The 16,384-nt window shown below is 39.5% G+C and overlaps 1 protein-coding gene across 1 annotated transcript in view; it reads right to left on the bottom strand.

The window, feature by feature from the left end:
- The window catches only part of LOC126106368 (inositol-tetrakisphosphate 1-kinase-like), a 102,021-nt gene that overhangs the window by 11,734 nt on the left and 73,903 nt on the right, over positions 1-16,384 (bottom strand). Inside the window, exons 8-9 of the mRNA XM_049912632.1 lie at positions 13,916-14,158; positions 6,238-6,381 (exon numbers count right to left, since the gene is read on the bottom strand). Of these exons, the coding sequence (XP_049768589.1) occupies positions 6,238-6,381; positions 13,916-14,158 (387 nt within the window). The remainder of the gene's footprint in view (positions 1-6,237; positions 6,382-13,915; positions 14,159-16,384) is intronic.

Raw genomic sequence — 16,384 nt, 5'->3', positions numbered from 1 at the left:
GTCAGCCTTCTTTATGACCAGAGATACAGACACGAAAAATAACAAATATCTACTAAAGCAAAGATGAGACACTACACGGCAACATGAGGAATGCAGTATTATAAGTGGCCGAGATGATGCGCAGTAAGTACACACAGGTAACCGCGATGATGGCACTAGGATGCAGAAAACCAGAGAAATATGAGTAAGAAACAGTGAGGAAAATAACAGGCCCTAAAAGGAGCGGTGAAAGATGGATGCGAAAATGTAGGGGAAACTGCCTAAACATAAGAACAATATTAGAAGAAATCAGAGTGGGAAGGGCAAGGTTTACCGGACATGAAGTCAGAGTGAATCTGGATGGAATGACGAAAAGAGTACGGCAAACAACAGGGAGTACAAGTGGAAAGACAGGAACCGTGTGTGTTGTTGAATTCCAAAAGTATTTGTTGAATTGAGGATCAAAATAAAAGGAAAGGAAAATTGGAGAAGCAAGTACACACCAACCAATATGCCGGAGAATGACGACAGAGAAGGATACAGGGGAAGCAAAACCAGTCTCCAGTGGAGCAGACAAGAAAAGAGAATACTGAATATCTCTGAAGACAGTCAAGATGGAAGAAGAGAAAGATATTCTGGGAGCAGAAGCAGAAAATGCAATCTATGATGGGGCTACCAGTGGTCCTACAGAGGCTCTAATGCAAGAAGAAGAAGAAGAAGAAGAAGAAGAAACAGGAAGTAGCACCACACCACTGAAACCAAACCCTACTGATATAAATTCAGCATCTTCTCAGATTAAGCAAAAAAATTCTTACCAGATTATAAGGTAACACTGTGACTTATCTGTTGTTCCAGAAAAACGCACGTTATAATAAGTAAAAATCGTCGCATTCCACATTTTGCAGGTCCTTGGTCACTATGAGGGGGTTGATGAAGTTTACAAGCACTACTTGCTGGCCAATACTGGCAGTTCTGTTTGTTTAAAGTACCTGATATGTAGAAATGAGCCTCACAGCTTCTTACAGAATACAGTCATTGTGCCAGGTTTCCAAGGTCATTTCTGAAAACGTAAACACTTGCAGATAATCATTTTCTTCAGTTCGTTACATGTGACTTTGTACAGGCTTAAGTGAGGATCAAACCACAAAATTTGGCAAATAGACATCACTGACATGCACAAAGCATAACTGTGCTGTGCTACCAAAGGACGAGACCTCATCTCTACAGGCTGTACTTGTGACTATAGCTCTGACTGTAGTACCCTAACAAAGTGTCAGTTATAAATAATTTTTCCTGTTTCTCAAAGATAAAGTAACATTAGATTTATTTATTTCTGGGCAATCTGGACGAAGTGCACTTCAATAATAAAAATTAATGCCTATAATGCTGTTATGTAACTATTGTAATCACTGAGATTAAGATAGGGTGAAGAAAATTGTGTAGCTGAGGACTGCCACATCTTCCTAACAGTGACTTTTGAAATTATGCATGCTTGGGTGTACATGCCAGTCACAGGGAGAGGATATGGCTACTGGACACGTTAGAGTTCTGCAGCTGACTCGTATGTGGCAGACTGTGATCGGATGCTTTTTTTTAGTGCAAGTTAAAAGCATGTGAGTTTCTCACAAGCGTGACACATCTGGGCTACAGTTGGAAAAGAAGAAAACTCTGGCAAGAGTTTATGCAACTGCAAAAAATTAATGAGTGTCAAAAACTTCAGATATGCAACAATTTCGCACCACAGTCACCACTGACCGACCTCCTCAAAATTATGACATTCAACAACACTCACGAGACTGTGAGATTTGCGCTTTGAGCAACCAGTAATTTAAATCGTAAGTTCCATTGACTTTTTTGAAAACGGCAGTTTTCCTATTCCAAGATTCCTATTTGAATGATGTTGTTGTTGTGGTCTTCAGTCCTGTGACTGGTTTGATGCAGCTCTCCATGCTACTCTATCCTGTGCAAACTGCTTCATCTCCCAGTACGTACTGCAGCCTACATCCTTCTGAATCTGCTTAGTGTATTCATCTCTTGGTCTCCCTCTACGATTTTTACCCTCCACACTGCCTTACAATGCTAAATTTGTGATCCCCTGATGCCTCAGAACATGTCCTACCAACTGATGAAGCTTCTAGTCAAGTTGTGCCACAAACTCCTCTTCTCCTCAATTCTATTCAATACCCCCTCATTAGTTATGTGATCTACCCATCTAATATTCAGCATTCTTCTGTAGCACCACATTCCGAAAGTTTCTATTCTCTTCTTGTCCAAACTAGTTATCGCCCATGTTCCACTTCCATACATGGCTACACTCCATACAAATACTTTCAGAAACAACTTCTTGACACTTAAATCAATATTCGATGTTAACAAATTTCTCTTCTTCAGAAACGCTTTCCTTGCCATTGCCAGTCTACATTTTATATCCTCTCTACTTCGACCATCATCAGTTATTTTGCTCCCCAAATAGCAAAACTCGTTTACTACTTTAAGCGTCTCCTTTCCTGATCTGATTCCCTCAGCATCACCAGACTTAATTCTACTACATTACATTATCCTCATTTTACTTTTGCTGATGTTCATCTTATATCCTCCTTTCAAGACACTGTCCATTCCGTTCAACTGCTCTTCCAAGTCCTTTGCTGTCTCTGACAGAATTACAATGTCATCGCTGAATCTCAAAGTGTTTATTTCTTCTCCATGGATTTTAATGCCTACTCCGAATTTTTCATTTGTTTCCTTTACTGCTTGCTCAATATACAGATTGAATAACATCAGGGAGAGGCTACAACCATGTATCACTCCCTTCCCAACTACTGCTTCCCTTTCGTGCACCTCGACTCTTATAACTGCCATCTGGTTTCTGTACAAATTGTAAATAGCCTTTTGCTCCCTGTATTTTACCCCTGCCACCTTTCGAATTTGAGAGAGAGTATTCAAGTCAACATTGTCAAAAGCTTTCTCCAAGTCTACAAATGCTAGAAACGTAGGTTTGCCCTTCCTTAATCTTTCTCCTAAGATAAGTCCTAAGGTCAGTATTGTCTCATATGTTGTAACATTTCTACAGAATCCAAACTGATCTTCCCCGAGGTTAGCTTCTACCAGTTTTTCCATTCATCTGTAAAGAATTTGCGTTAATATTTCGCAGCTGTGACTTATTAAACTGAGAGTTCGGTAATTTTCGCATCTGTCAACACCTGCTTTCTTTGGGATTGGAATTATTATATTCTTTTTGAAGTCTGAGGATATTTCGCCTGTCTCATACATCTTGCTCACCATATGGTAGAGTTTTGTCAGGACTGGCTCTCACAAGGCCGTCAGTAGTTCTAATGGAATGTTGTCTACTCCCGGGGCCTTGTTTCGACTCAGGTCTGTCAGTGCTCTGGCAAACTCTTCACACAGTATCGTGTCTCCCATTTCATCTTCATCTACATCCTCTTCCATTTCTATAATATTGTCCTCAAGTACATCGCTCTTGTATAGACCCTCTATATACTCCTTCCACCTTTCTGCTTTCCCTTCTTTGCTTAGAACTGTGTTTCCATCTGAGCTCTTGATATTCATACAAGGGGCTCTCTTTTTTCCAAAGGTCTCTTTAATTTTCCTGTAGGCAGTATCTATCTTGCTCCTAGTGAGATAAGCCTCTACATCCTCACATTTGTCCTCTAGCCATCCCTGCTTAGCCATTTTGCACTTCCTGTCGATCTCATGTTTGAGACGTTTGTATTCCTTTTCGCCTGTTTCATTTACTGCATTTTTATATTTTCTGCTTTCATCAATTAAATTCAATATTTATTCTGTTACCCAAGGATTTCTACTAGCCCTCGTCTTTTTACCTACTTGATCCTCTGCTGCCTTCACTACTTCATCCCTCAGAGCTACCCATTCTTCTTCTACTGTATTTCTTTCCCCCATTCCTGTTAATTGTTCCCTTATGCTCTCCCTGAAACTCTGTACAACCTCTGGTTTAGTCAGTTTATCCAGGTACCATCTCCTTAAATTCCCACCTTTTTGCAATTTCTTCAGTTTTAATCTACAGTTCATAACCAATAGATTGTGGTCAGAGTCCACATCTGACCCTGGAAATGTCTTACAATTTAAAACTTGGTACCTAAATCTCTCTCTTACCATTATATGATCCATCTGATAACTACTAGTATCTGCAGGATTCTTCCACGCATACAACCTTCTTTTATGATTCTTGAACCAAGTGTTAGCTATGATTAAGTTATGTTCTGTGCAAAATTCTACCAGACGGCTTCCTCTTTCATTTCTTAACCCCAATCCATATTCACCTACTACCAGTGTGCGATTTGCAGGGGGGGGGGGGATTCCCCCCCCCCCCCCCCCTTTGCATCATACCATCCCCTCCTCTGGATTTAGTTTATGCATCCCAACCTGGGATGTTTATTTCCCACGCACTGGAGTAAAACTTTACATATAATTTAAATTTGTAGAGCCGAACACTGAAAGTTTTTAGTAAGTCTTACTATTAATACTATTAATAAGTTTCAGTTTTCTAACATCAGAATAAGTACAGCTTTTCACAAATGTGCCTCTACTGTTTGAATTCCTCTCGTATACCTGTATGTAGATGATTTTGTAAATAAGCTTTACCTATAATGTACTTTTAAAGATATAACAAGGGATGGCTTTTCTGATAGTACATACGCGTGAATAGTGAGTTTCAGCATTACCATCTATTTATAAATAGCTGTTTAACCATGCGTAACACCACGGTCCAAGCTAGTAACATATATAATTCTACTAACCCCCTAAGACATCCCCCCCCCCCACTGGTAAAAGCACAAATCGCACCCTGCCTACTACGTTTCCTTCTCTCTCCTTTCCTACTATTGAATTCCCGTCACCCAAGACTATTAAATTCTCGTCTCCCTTCACTACCTGCATAATTTCTTTTATCTCATCATACATTTCATCAATTTCTTCATCATCTGCAGAGCTAGTTGGCATATAAACTTGTACTACTGTAGTAGGTGTGGGCTTCGTGTCTATCTTAGCCACAATAATGCGTTCACTATGCTGTTTGTAGTAGCTTACCCACACTTCTATTTTTTTATTCATTATTAAACCTAATCATGCATTACCTCTATTTGATTTTGTACTTATAACCCTGTATTCACCTGACAAAAAGTCTTGTTCCTCCTACCACCGAACTTCACTAATTCCAACTATATCTAACTTTAACCTATCTATTTCCCTTTTTAAATTTTCTAACCTACCTGCCCGATTAAGGGATCTGACATTCCACGCTCCGATCCATAGAACGCCAGTTTTCTTTCTCCTGATAACGACGTCCTCCTCAGTAGTCCCTGCCCGGAGATCCGAATGGGGGACTATTTTACCTCCGGAATATTTTACCCAAGAGGACGCCATAATCATTTAACCATACATTAAAGCTACATGCCCTCGGGAAAAATTACGGCTGTAGTTTCCCCTTGCTTTCAGCCGTTCGCAGTACCAGCACAGCAAGGCTGTTTTGGTTAGTGCTACAAGGCCAGATGAGTCAATCATCCAGACTGTTGCCCCTGCAACTACTGAAAAGGCTGCTGCCCCTCTTCAGGAACCACACGTTTGTCTGGCCTCTCAACAGATACCACTCCGTTGTGGTTGCACCTATGGTACGGCCATCTGTATCGCTGAGGCACGCAAGCCTCCTCACCAACGGCAAGGTCCATGGTTCATGGTTGTATGATAAAGTATCATAAATACTCTGACAGAAAAAAATCACAACACCAAAAACTAATTAGTGTAGTCATGAAATTTATGCAATACATTTGTCTTGGTAAAATACTTAAGTGATTAATATTCCAAGACCACCCATACTGAACCCCGAATTGAATACATAAGGTAATTAAAATCATATGGGAGAAGATTCCAGATGGAAAAAAAGAAATAATAATAATGAGAGCAAATTAAAAAGTGAATGTAATGATTTAAATAATGCGACAAAGGATGAGAAATAAAAAAAAAAAATTTAAAGCAAGTAACTGAATAACAATAATGAACACAGTCATTCTGATAAACTTATTGCCACGTTATGGTGCCATTTACAAACAAGGGCTCACTAGGCTGAAAAGTTGCAGAGTGTAATATCTGATATCCTATCTTGCAGAAATGCGTAGGTGGTTTCAAAAAGTCTATTCCATCCTTGGGAAGCACCTCTTGCAAGTTAAAATGAATAAATTGCTAAACTCATTGATTAAAAATAAATTTTTTAAAACTTAAACTCACTGCAAGCAGAACTGCCAGGTCCACTGGAGAAGCTGTCCGATCCGTTGGAGAGGACCGCATCCGGCATGTCTGTTCGGTGTGACTCGACGGCTCCCAGGATGCACGTCATCAGGCTCTCAAAGAAGTTGGGGAAGCCGTCATAACCTGCACACGAGTGCCACAAACGTTACACGGTTCTAACAAGAGAAGAACTAACACATTTGATTTCACAATCCAGATGAAAATTTAATGGAGATTCGGGACTTCAATTTGATTATAAAAAAATGGAAAAATAATAGCAAAATATGATCTGGGGGAAAGGAACGAAAGAGTGAGAATTTTCCACAGGGCACAATTTAATCATCGCTAACACTCATTTTAAGAATCGTGTAAAAGGGCTGTGTATGTAAAAGAGACTTGGAGAGACTAAAAGATTTCAGACTGATTACATAATGTTAAGACAGATGTCCAAACCAGATTTTAAACAGCACAGTCTTTCCATGGGCAGATGTGCACTCTGGTCATAATGTATGGGTTATGAACTGCAATTTAAAACAGAAGGAACTGCAGAAAGGTAGATAACTAAGAAGTTTGGACACAGTAAATTGAAGGAACCAAAGGTTGTTAAGAGTTGCAAAGTGGACATTAGGTATGTGACTGAAATGGAGAAAAGGAATACACTAGGAGATGAGCGGGTAGCTCAGAGATTAAACATGAAGGCAGCAGGGGAAAAGATGGCGAAAAGACGAGATCCATTAGAAGCCCTCGTACAGTTCACAACATGTCCATATGTATCACAAAAAAGGGTGTGTGTTTTCCACATCTACTAAACCACTAGCCCAATTTTAACCACATTTAGTACACATTTCCCTTACTGTCAGGTAACAATTGCTGGGGGGGGGGGGGGGGGGGGGGGGAAGAACCACCAACCTATCATAGTCCAGGATATGACATTGTAAACACAGAGCTGCGTGAAAATTGCAGCACTGTGCATGAAGTTTAAATTTATTATTTCTCTTCTACTAACTCTGTTCACAACACATTTTCCTGACAGTATCCACATATGTTGCTGAATGTACCTACATAAATATATCATTACACGACACACAGTTGAAGAGATATGACTAATAAATACCGAGATATGTGGAAAAAAAGTGCTGCATCAAGCATGAAATTTTAATACAATTATTCCTTACTACTGAGACACATCTAGAATCAGGTCATCTTAATGAAAACCCTAATACCTGGCAACGATTTTGCTCACTCTCCACTGCTACACAGGTGAGTACTATAGCCATTTGTAGTGCTACGAAAAGGCATTGCCATAGGGCTGTTTACAAAATCGCATTGCAGGCATGCGAAGGAGCTGTGCCCTGTGTACAGAAACTGTCTGGGATTTTTCTTGACAAGGATACTGTACTTATACATGCGTAAATTATGAATATTTCTCTGTACAACTGTTTTATAATTTCAAAGGTATTTCCACGAATGCACGGAAATCAATTTTTTTGGTACTTCGCTGCAAATGCAGTTCACTTCTTTATCTTCATTTCTAACAGAAAATAATTGGCAAAATGAATACCTGGGCAATGCCAAGTTTTTCAGCTAGTTGAATGTAATTGATGAAAGGAGTATATATAAAACTGCAGTACATGAAGCTGGCAAAAATGAATACAGATGTCCAAATAATGAGACTGACTGGAAGTGCAAAATGGCAAAGCAGGAATGGCTGGGGTGATACTAAGCCAGTACTAAGCACAAAAGGAAAGTTGAAATGTAAAACGAGTATACAGAAAGGCTGAACAGGGGGAAGGAACTTGAAGGGATTCCTGTGGAGAAGAAAGAGGAGACACATGAAGATGAGACGGGGGATACGATACTGAGAGAAGAATTCAAAAAAGCACAGGAAGACTTATATCGAAACAAGTTCCTCGGACTACACGACTATCTCTCACAATTCACTAGATCATCGGTATAGCCTGTCGAGACGAAGACTATTCTACTCGGAGGCCGAGACAAATGAGACGTGCGAAATATCCTCAGACTTCGAGAAGACTGTAATAATTTCTAGTCCAAAGAAGATGGGATCTGACAAGTGTGAAGGTCACTGAAGCACTGGTTTAATAAGGCATGCTCGCAGAACACTGACACGACAACTGGTAGAATCCAACCTCGGGGAAGACCAGTTTTAGTTCTGAAGAAATGTCAGAATGCGCGAGGCAGTATCGATCCTATGACTCCTCTTAGAAGATAAACTGAATATTTGCAGGTTTAGAGAAGACTTGTGGAAGTGTTGAGTGGTACTACACTCTTTGAAATAATGAAGGTAACAGTGATAAAGGTTGTGACCACTACTCAGTGACCAAAAGTGCAAGCACTGGTAAGGAATTGATTCAAATAGAATAACCCAAACAGAAGTCCAATAGTAGACCCAATACAGTCAGAGCACAACGATCACCACAGTGCAACTAGCAAAGTGAAGTGTGGAGTTGAGGCGGTGGCCTTAGTAAGTCACTGTACTTCAAAGGTGTGCCAACTGGCACAGTCTGAGCATCAGCACCCACATTGTTTCGGGACAGTCTCTACAGGAAAGCAGGTGTTGTTTCTAGATGCCGATTCTGGAATGGACGCCATCGGCTAGCAGGTGAGCCTCGACGATGAAGCTCGGTGAGGTGGAAATGGTAGGATGCTGTTTGTGTGGCCACATGTCAACCGTCCGTGCTTCAAATGGTGGCCGGACGAGAGGCGGCAGCCACTGCTGCCATCAGAGATGGAGAGGCCTAGTAATGCGGTAACATGTGGGGAGTTACCACATAATATACAGGGGGTGAAGGGTTATCCAAAACTTGTCCAGAAACTGGATCGATTATAAGAGTTGAAGGACATCAAAGCGAATCATTAGTTAAGAAAGGAACGAGGTAGGGTTGTAGCCAATCCCCAATGTTATTGAACTGTACATTGAACAAGCTGGGGAGGAAAATAAGGAAAAATTTGAAAAGAGAAAAAGTTCACAGTAAAATATTTAAACTTTGAAGTGTACTGATGACATTGTTATTCTGTTGAGGATTTGCAATATCAATTGAAACAGAATGGAAACTGTCTTTATAAAAAAGGCTGAAGCAAGTCAGGTGATGCTGTGAGAACTAGATTAGGAAATGAGATGCTGAAATAGTAGATTAATTTTTGTACTTGGTCAGCAGAGTGACTGGTCGATTGTTTTGGATACTACATAATTTTTTACAAACTAGTACAATATAGAAATGTTTTTAACTATGCTGCCAATAAATGACATGTTTTTAGTCTAGTTATAAAATAAAACTGATATTTGGTCATTTTTCATTATGCAAACAAAATTTGTTGCTTCCTCTGCCTAACTCATTTTATTCATCGTCTACAATCCAGGACACAGAAATTGTAAGTTACCATCTCTGATGAAGTTATGATCAATTGTCCTAAATTGTGAGTAAAATCACTGCACAAACATCAAATGATTCAGTCATAAGTTACTGATGTGAGTTTGGTGACACAGTATGCAGACTGTAAGTTTCTATACTTAGAGACTAACAAAAAAATGTATAAGATCAAGGATGTACATATAAGAGACAATAGGTACTCAGTGTCAGATTTACATGTATTATATTTTTAAATATTTCATTTATATCCTGCAACTGATAAATAATTATGTACTAGGATCGTCTGTAAAGCAAGGTCTTCAACGAGCTCCTGCCTGCACGGAGCAATCTAGCTTAATCTGATAACAGCACTGTGTTCCTTCCTTCCCACACCACTATTCTTGCCAGTCTCCACCTCTCTGTGACACTCATTCTTGGCATAGTAGCCATTAACGATGGAAAGGAAAATGGATGCTCCTGCCAAGTGTGAATTGCGTTATGTGATTAGATTTCTGTGGTTTAAGGGGTCAACCCCTACTGAAATCCTTCAAGAGTTGACAAATGAGTACGGAAAAAAGTGTACGAATGTAAAAAAGTGTTCATAAGTGGTGTAGGTGTTTCACAGATGGCTGTACAAACTTGCACGATGAGGCAAGCCGTGGGCGTCCATCAGTTTTGAATGAGACAATGATGAAAGTTGAAGAAGTTCTGCCTGCGGATCAGCGTGTGACTACGAGAGATTGGCGAACTGATGGGGGATGTCTCTAAGAATACTGTGGACAAGATTTTGATGGACATTTTGACGTATCACACGGTGTATGCCAGGTGGGTGCACGGATGCTGACTGATGAACACAAAAAGAAGCGCATCGAAAGTGCTCGCAAGTTTCTGTGCCACTACCAGGAAGAGAGTGAGGAATTTCTGGATTCAGTTATAATCGGACACAAGATTTGGGTTCACTACGTTATGCCAGAGACTACTGAACAATTAAAACAATGGTAGCATTCCGTTCTCCAAATGTCAAGAAGTTATAGCAAATGGCGTCAGGGGGGAAGGTGATGACTCAGTATTCTGGGGTATAGAATGCGTTCTGCTGGTTGACTACCTGAAAAGAGTTACAACAACCAATGTGGCAAGGTACTGAAAGACACTAACAAAGCTAGGCAGGGCTACACAGAACAAAAGGAGGGATCGGCTGACAAAGGGAGTTTGTTTGCACTGTGACAACACCCGCCCTCATGTCGCCAGCACCATGACAGGTCTCATCGCCAAATTCAGATGGGAAATCGCTGACCATCCTCCGTACAGCCCTGATTTGGCTCCCAGTGACTACTATTTGTTTCCCAACTTGAAACAACACTTGGGCAGAATTAAATTATCAAGCAACAACAAAGAGATGAAGGCTGCTGTCCATTCCTTTCTGAATGAGTTGGCAGGAGAGTGGTATAATGCAGGTATGAAAATGCTTCTGGAGCATCTAAAAAAATGCATCAATTGTGACAGAGACTACATTGAAAGATAGCTAAAAGTCCAACCTTTCAGAATCTGTAACTGATTTTGCTATAAAATGATGTTTACTAAGCGGAAAAGCATTGGAGACCTTAATTTTCAGACAACCCTCATACTTGACACCAAGAAACCATCTTTTAACCTGAAGTAATGGTGTCCATGAGTATCTGCTCTATACAATAGTTTGCATTACTATTGTTTTGCCATATACTATCTAAACATATAACAAATTAAAATTCTTCATCACAGTTTTTATCTGTATGTTTCAGGTTAATCTTAGGAACTACTGCAGGGATTTTGATGTGGTTTCCCTAATAGATAAACTGAATTACAAGGAAGGTCTGGGCATATAATGTATTACGACTACATAATGATGAATGTATAATTTCTGTGTTGTTATCAGTTCCATATTTATGCAGCATTTGGAGCAGATCTCATGGCAACAATAAGAATCACAAGCTTTTCAGCTAGAGAGGAGGCAGTAAGTGATGAGAAAAGGAGTAAAGTAAGCAGGCAACACAACTCCAGAGAGCAGCAAAGTCTGATTAGAATCAATGTTGGGCCTTGAGGGCTAGTGGTAAAGGGTACGCATGAAAATCAAAAAGTCACAGTATTGAATCTTGGTCAGACCACTGGTTTTTTCAGTTTGTCTTTTAACCTATCAGTTATCTCTTAATGATGTGGGGGTTCACCAGTAATGGCAGTAGTTCGGATTTCACACTGAATTATACAGTACGTCCCCTTTGCCCAGTTGAATAACTGGTGAAGGTTAGGGACATGCATGTTGCCAAAGTGGTATCCAACTGTAAGACTTGCTCTGGGCCATTGAGCCACATGAAATTATTACTACCAGAATATATACGTATTATAAAATCTCCAGTTGTGTTTTTCTGTCTCTCTGTGAAGACCAATTTCAGGAACTAGGGATTTTGATGTGGTTTTCACTAATAAACTGAGTTATTGAGGAAGCTTTGCATATATAATCTATCAATATTTTCTGTAAATTGGCTGAACTGTTGTTGTCGTGGTCTTCAGTCCAGAGACTGGTTTGATGCAGCTCGTGATGCTACTCTATCCTGTGCAAACTTCTTCATCTCCAAGTACCTACTGCAACCTATGTCCTTCTGAATCTGCTTAGTATATTCATCTCTTGGTCTCCCTCTGCAGTTTTTACCCTCCACACTGCCTTCCATTACTAAATTGGTGATCCCTTGATGCCTCAAAACATGTCCTACTAACCGATCCCTTCTTCTAGTCAAGTTGTGCCACAAATTCATCTTCTCCCCAGTTATATTCAGTACCTCTTCATTAGTTACATGATCTACCCATCCAATCTTCAGCATTCTTCTGTAGCACCACATTTTTAAAGCTTCCATTCTCTTCTTCTCTAAACTATTTACTGTCCATGTTTCACTTACATACATGGCTACACTCCATACAAATACTTTCAGAAAGGACTTCCTGACATTTAAATCTATACTCGAAGTTAAGAAGTTTCTTTTCTTCAGAAACTCTTTCCTTGCCGTTGCCAGTCTACATTTTATATTCTCTCTACATCGACCATCATCAGTTATTTTGCTCCCCAAATAGCAAAACTCATCTACTACTTCAAGTGTCTCATTTCCTAATCTAATTCTCTCAGCATCATCTGATTTAATTCGACTGAATTCCATTTTGCTTTGGTTAATGTTATCTTATATCCTCCTTTCAAGACACTATCCTGTTCGCTCAACTGCTCTTCCAGATCCTTTGCTCTCTCTGACAGAATTACAATGTCATCAGCAAAACCTCAAATTTTTTATTTCTTCTCTACGGATTTTAATTCCTACTCTGAATTTTTCTTATGTTTTCTTTACTGCTTGCTCAATATACAGATTTAACAATATCGTGGATAGATTACAACCCTGTCTCACTCCCTTCCCAACCACTGCTTCCCTTTCATGCCTCCTGTACAAATTGTAAATAGCCTTTTGCTCCCTGTATTTTACCCCTGCCACCTTCATAATTTGAAAGAGAGTATTCTAGTCAACACTGTCAAAAGCTTTCTCTAAGTCTACAAATGGCTGACTATGAAGAATTAAATTCCTCTGTCTTGTTTCTCCATCTGTATGTGGAGGTTAATCTCAGGAATATCTCTAAGGATTTTGATACAGTTTTCATTAATAGATAGACTGATCCATGAAGAAAATTTGTGTACACTTTATTACCACTACACCAGACAAGTCTTCCAGCCGTAGATACGTAGTGTTAAACATGCCATGCACAAAGCGTTGCTAATTTCTTACACATTTTGTTAATACATAGGTGAACTAAATAGAGTCACTTGACCACAAAGGGCTATCTATAAATAAACACACCTCACAGCAATTTTCAGTGGTTTCGTGATTCTGTTCTGCAGATAGACTAAGGCCGTGCAGCTCTGTATACAGAAAATATTTTGGGCATCTTTTAACGAAGTATTGGAATCTTTTTACCGATTCGATAGTTCCTCGCCTCTAAGACTGTTACAGTCGATGATATAAGGTGTAAAATTACATATAATCAAACAACCCTCAATCAAGTACAGACTCGTCAAAACTTTTTAACAAACTGTAACACGGTGGATGATGCAGATGACAGAAATCTGCTGGCACACTCGTGTTCTATGCTCTGAGAACAGAGAATTAAATCCAAATACAGTAGAGATAACTGGATTTATGAAGCATATTCAATTCATTCATTCATAAATTTTATCTCAGATACGTTGCACAGCAATTAAACAACCCAGAGGGACAGTCCGAAGCATGCTGTACACCCACCAGGGTAGGCATTGATGTCAATAATGGCGATGCGCCCACTGCAGTTCTCGACGACCACGTCCACGCCGAGGAGCGCCAGCCCGAGCTTGGAGCGCAGTGCGTCGACGACCGCCCGGAGTCTCTCGGGGTCCGGGGGCGGTGGCTGGGGAACTGTTGCCGCGTCCTCCGGGTCTAGCACGGAGAGCGCCGACTGCGAATCTGCCTTCGACACGTCGTGGCTGTCGTAAAAAATTGTGTCTCTATCTGTGAAACACACGTGAAGAAATGTTTGTGAGATGTTGCCGTGACCCGTCTCCGATCTTTCTTTCTTCCTTTTTCGTGTGCAAATGCTGAAACTTAAAAACTGTTCAAAAGTTTTTGAAACTGTTTAAAAAGTCACATGACATTAGTGTCAAGAATTTAATTATAAAATCTGTTGAAGTATCTATTCCTTTCACAAATGTAGATTGTATGAAAAGACACAGAAAATATTTTACTCCACCTATAAAACCTTGACCTGTACCTGCTGTTGTCTTTATTTTTCTTGAAAATGCAACAAGAATGTTGGAGTATCTGCCTTTAGGTATATTTTTATTACATAGTGTAAATAGTTACTTGACCGATTTTACAGATTCTATAATTATTCTTTGGCAGCTCTTTTTATCTATTGACAGTCTGAGGATGCAGCAGAGGGATGGAGAGATAGGGCAAAGGGTTCGTTGGAACAATATCTTATGGATACATTAAGTTTCAGTAATTTGAATCTTTCTGTTGGTGCAGTTGTGCTATCTGCATTCCGTGCTGAGTGCTGCTTTTTCATGGCTGTACTGCTCACCAAATGCTGCTGTCACTGCTGAGAGGTGGTGTTGTGGCCACTATGAAATACTTATCATTCGATTTTAAGAAAACTATTAGATGGTAACATTGATTTTTACACATCTCACAGTCTTATATCTACACACAATAAAGAAATTAATTTCTTTTTGTTATATGCCATTATTACTACGATGTATCAAATTAACTAAAAAATTTCACACAATTTTAAAGAACTTGCAGATGTAAAAACACATTGTGTAAACTTTGTGTATGGTTGATTAAGGTCACATACTGTAGCATATGAAATGTACATAAGATATCGAAATTTCATTTAATACTGAGAGCAGAATGAGATCTCATTTTGTTCTCCAGTTATAGACTTTTATATCAATCAGACTTCCCGGCGCGACACGGCCATTTCCATCCTTGTGCATTGTGAATCCTGTGGCCATAACTATCATCATGTTTCATAAATGGTTCAAGATATCGAAATGAAGTTTCTTTTGCAAATTATAGCACACTAAGAGGCACAGATGTTGTATGACAAATTGTCCAAACTTTTTTATTCACTGAGATATGGGAGTAACTCAACCACAGCAGTGAGAGGTTGGTGGAACGGGACATGTAAACACAACACCACCGCTTCAGGAAAACCCAGGGTCTGCATTTAAAGACATCCTCTGCACCTATGGAGTGGTGGAACATGGCTAGTTATCTTGTTTATAGCAGTTAAAGGGTTAAGCATACCAAAGTCCCTCCTACAGTTTCTTGGTAGATTTTATAATGATTCTTTGTTTCCTCTTCCTATCTATAGGCAATATGAAGAGGCTAAAACTGGTTACGTACTGTGAAAGGTTATGTATTTGTGTTGTGAAAACTATAAAAAAATAAAATAACATGATCAATGAATCACATAATCTATATGGAGAGAATGTCAAAGGATTTTTCTATACTTTCTACCCAGTAGAATTCTTGTGTATTAAACTGTATTACTGTCTTGGAAAATAATGTGTTTCAAACATTCCAATTGGAATGTCATTATTTATGTTTGTACTTGGATTGGGATAACAAAATCATTAACTAAAATGGGGCATGAAAGGAAAGCAATGGTTGAGAAGGGACTGAGACAGTTTTGTAGCTTATTCCTGATTTTATTGAATCTGCACAATGAGCAAGCAGTAAAGAAGTTCAGGGAGAAGAAATAATAAACTTATGGTTTGTCAATGACACTGAAATTCTATAAGAGATTGCAAAGGATTTCGAACAGCAGCTGAACAGAACGGATAGTGTCTTGACAAGGTGTTATAATGGAATGTTATTACATTAAATCTGGTCATGCTGATATAATTATTTTAGGAATATGACACTAAGAGTAAAAGACAGCAAAATAACTGATGATGGTTGGAGAGCATATAGGAAGCAGATTAGCAATAGAAAGAAAAGGGTTTCTGAAAAACAGAAATTTGTTAACATCTACTATAAATTTAAATGTTAGGAAATGTTTCGTGAAGGTATTTGTCAGCAGCAAGGGAGTCCAACATTTCAGCTCACCTGAGCCATGATAGGCGAAGACAAGTATTTTTGGGCTACTCTAAAAGGAAGGGAAGGAGTGAGGGGGCAGGGAGGGAGGGGGAGGGGGGAAGGGGGAGAGGGAGGGGAGTGGGGTGAAGGAGG

This window comes from Schistocerca cancellata, chromosome 10 (genome assembly GCF_023864275.1).
Source record: "Schistocerca cancellata isolate TAMUIC-IGC-003103 chromosome 10, iqSchCanc2.1, whole genome shotgun sequence".
Classification (NCBI taxonomy): Eukaryota; Metazoa; Arthropoda; class Insecta; order Orthoptera; family Acrididae; genus Schistocerca; species Schistocerca cancellata.
This window is presented reverse-complemented; position numbering and strand designations above follow the sequence as displayed.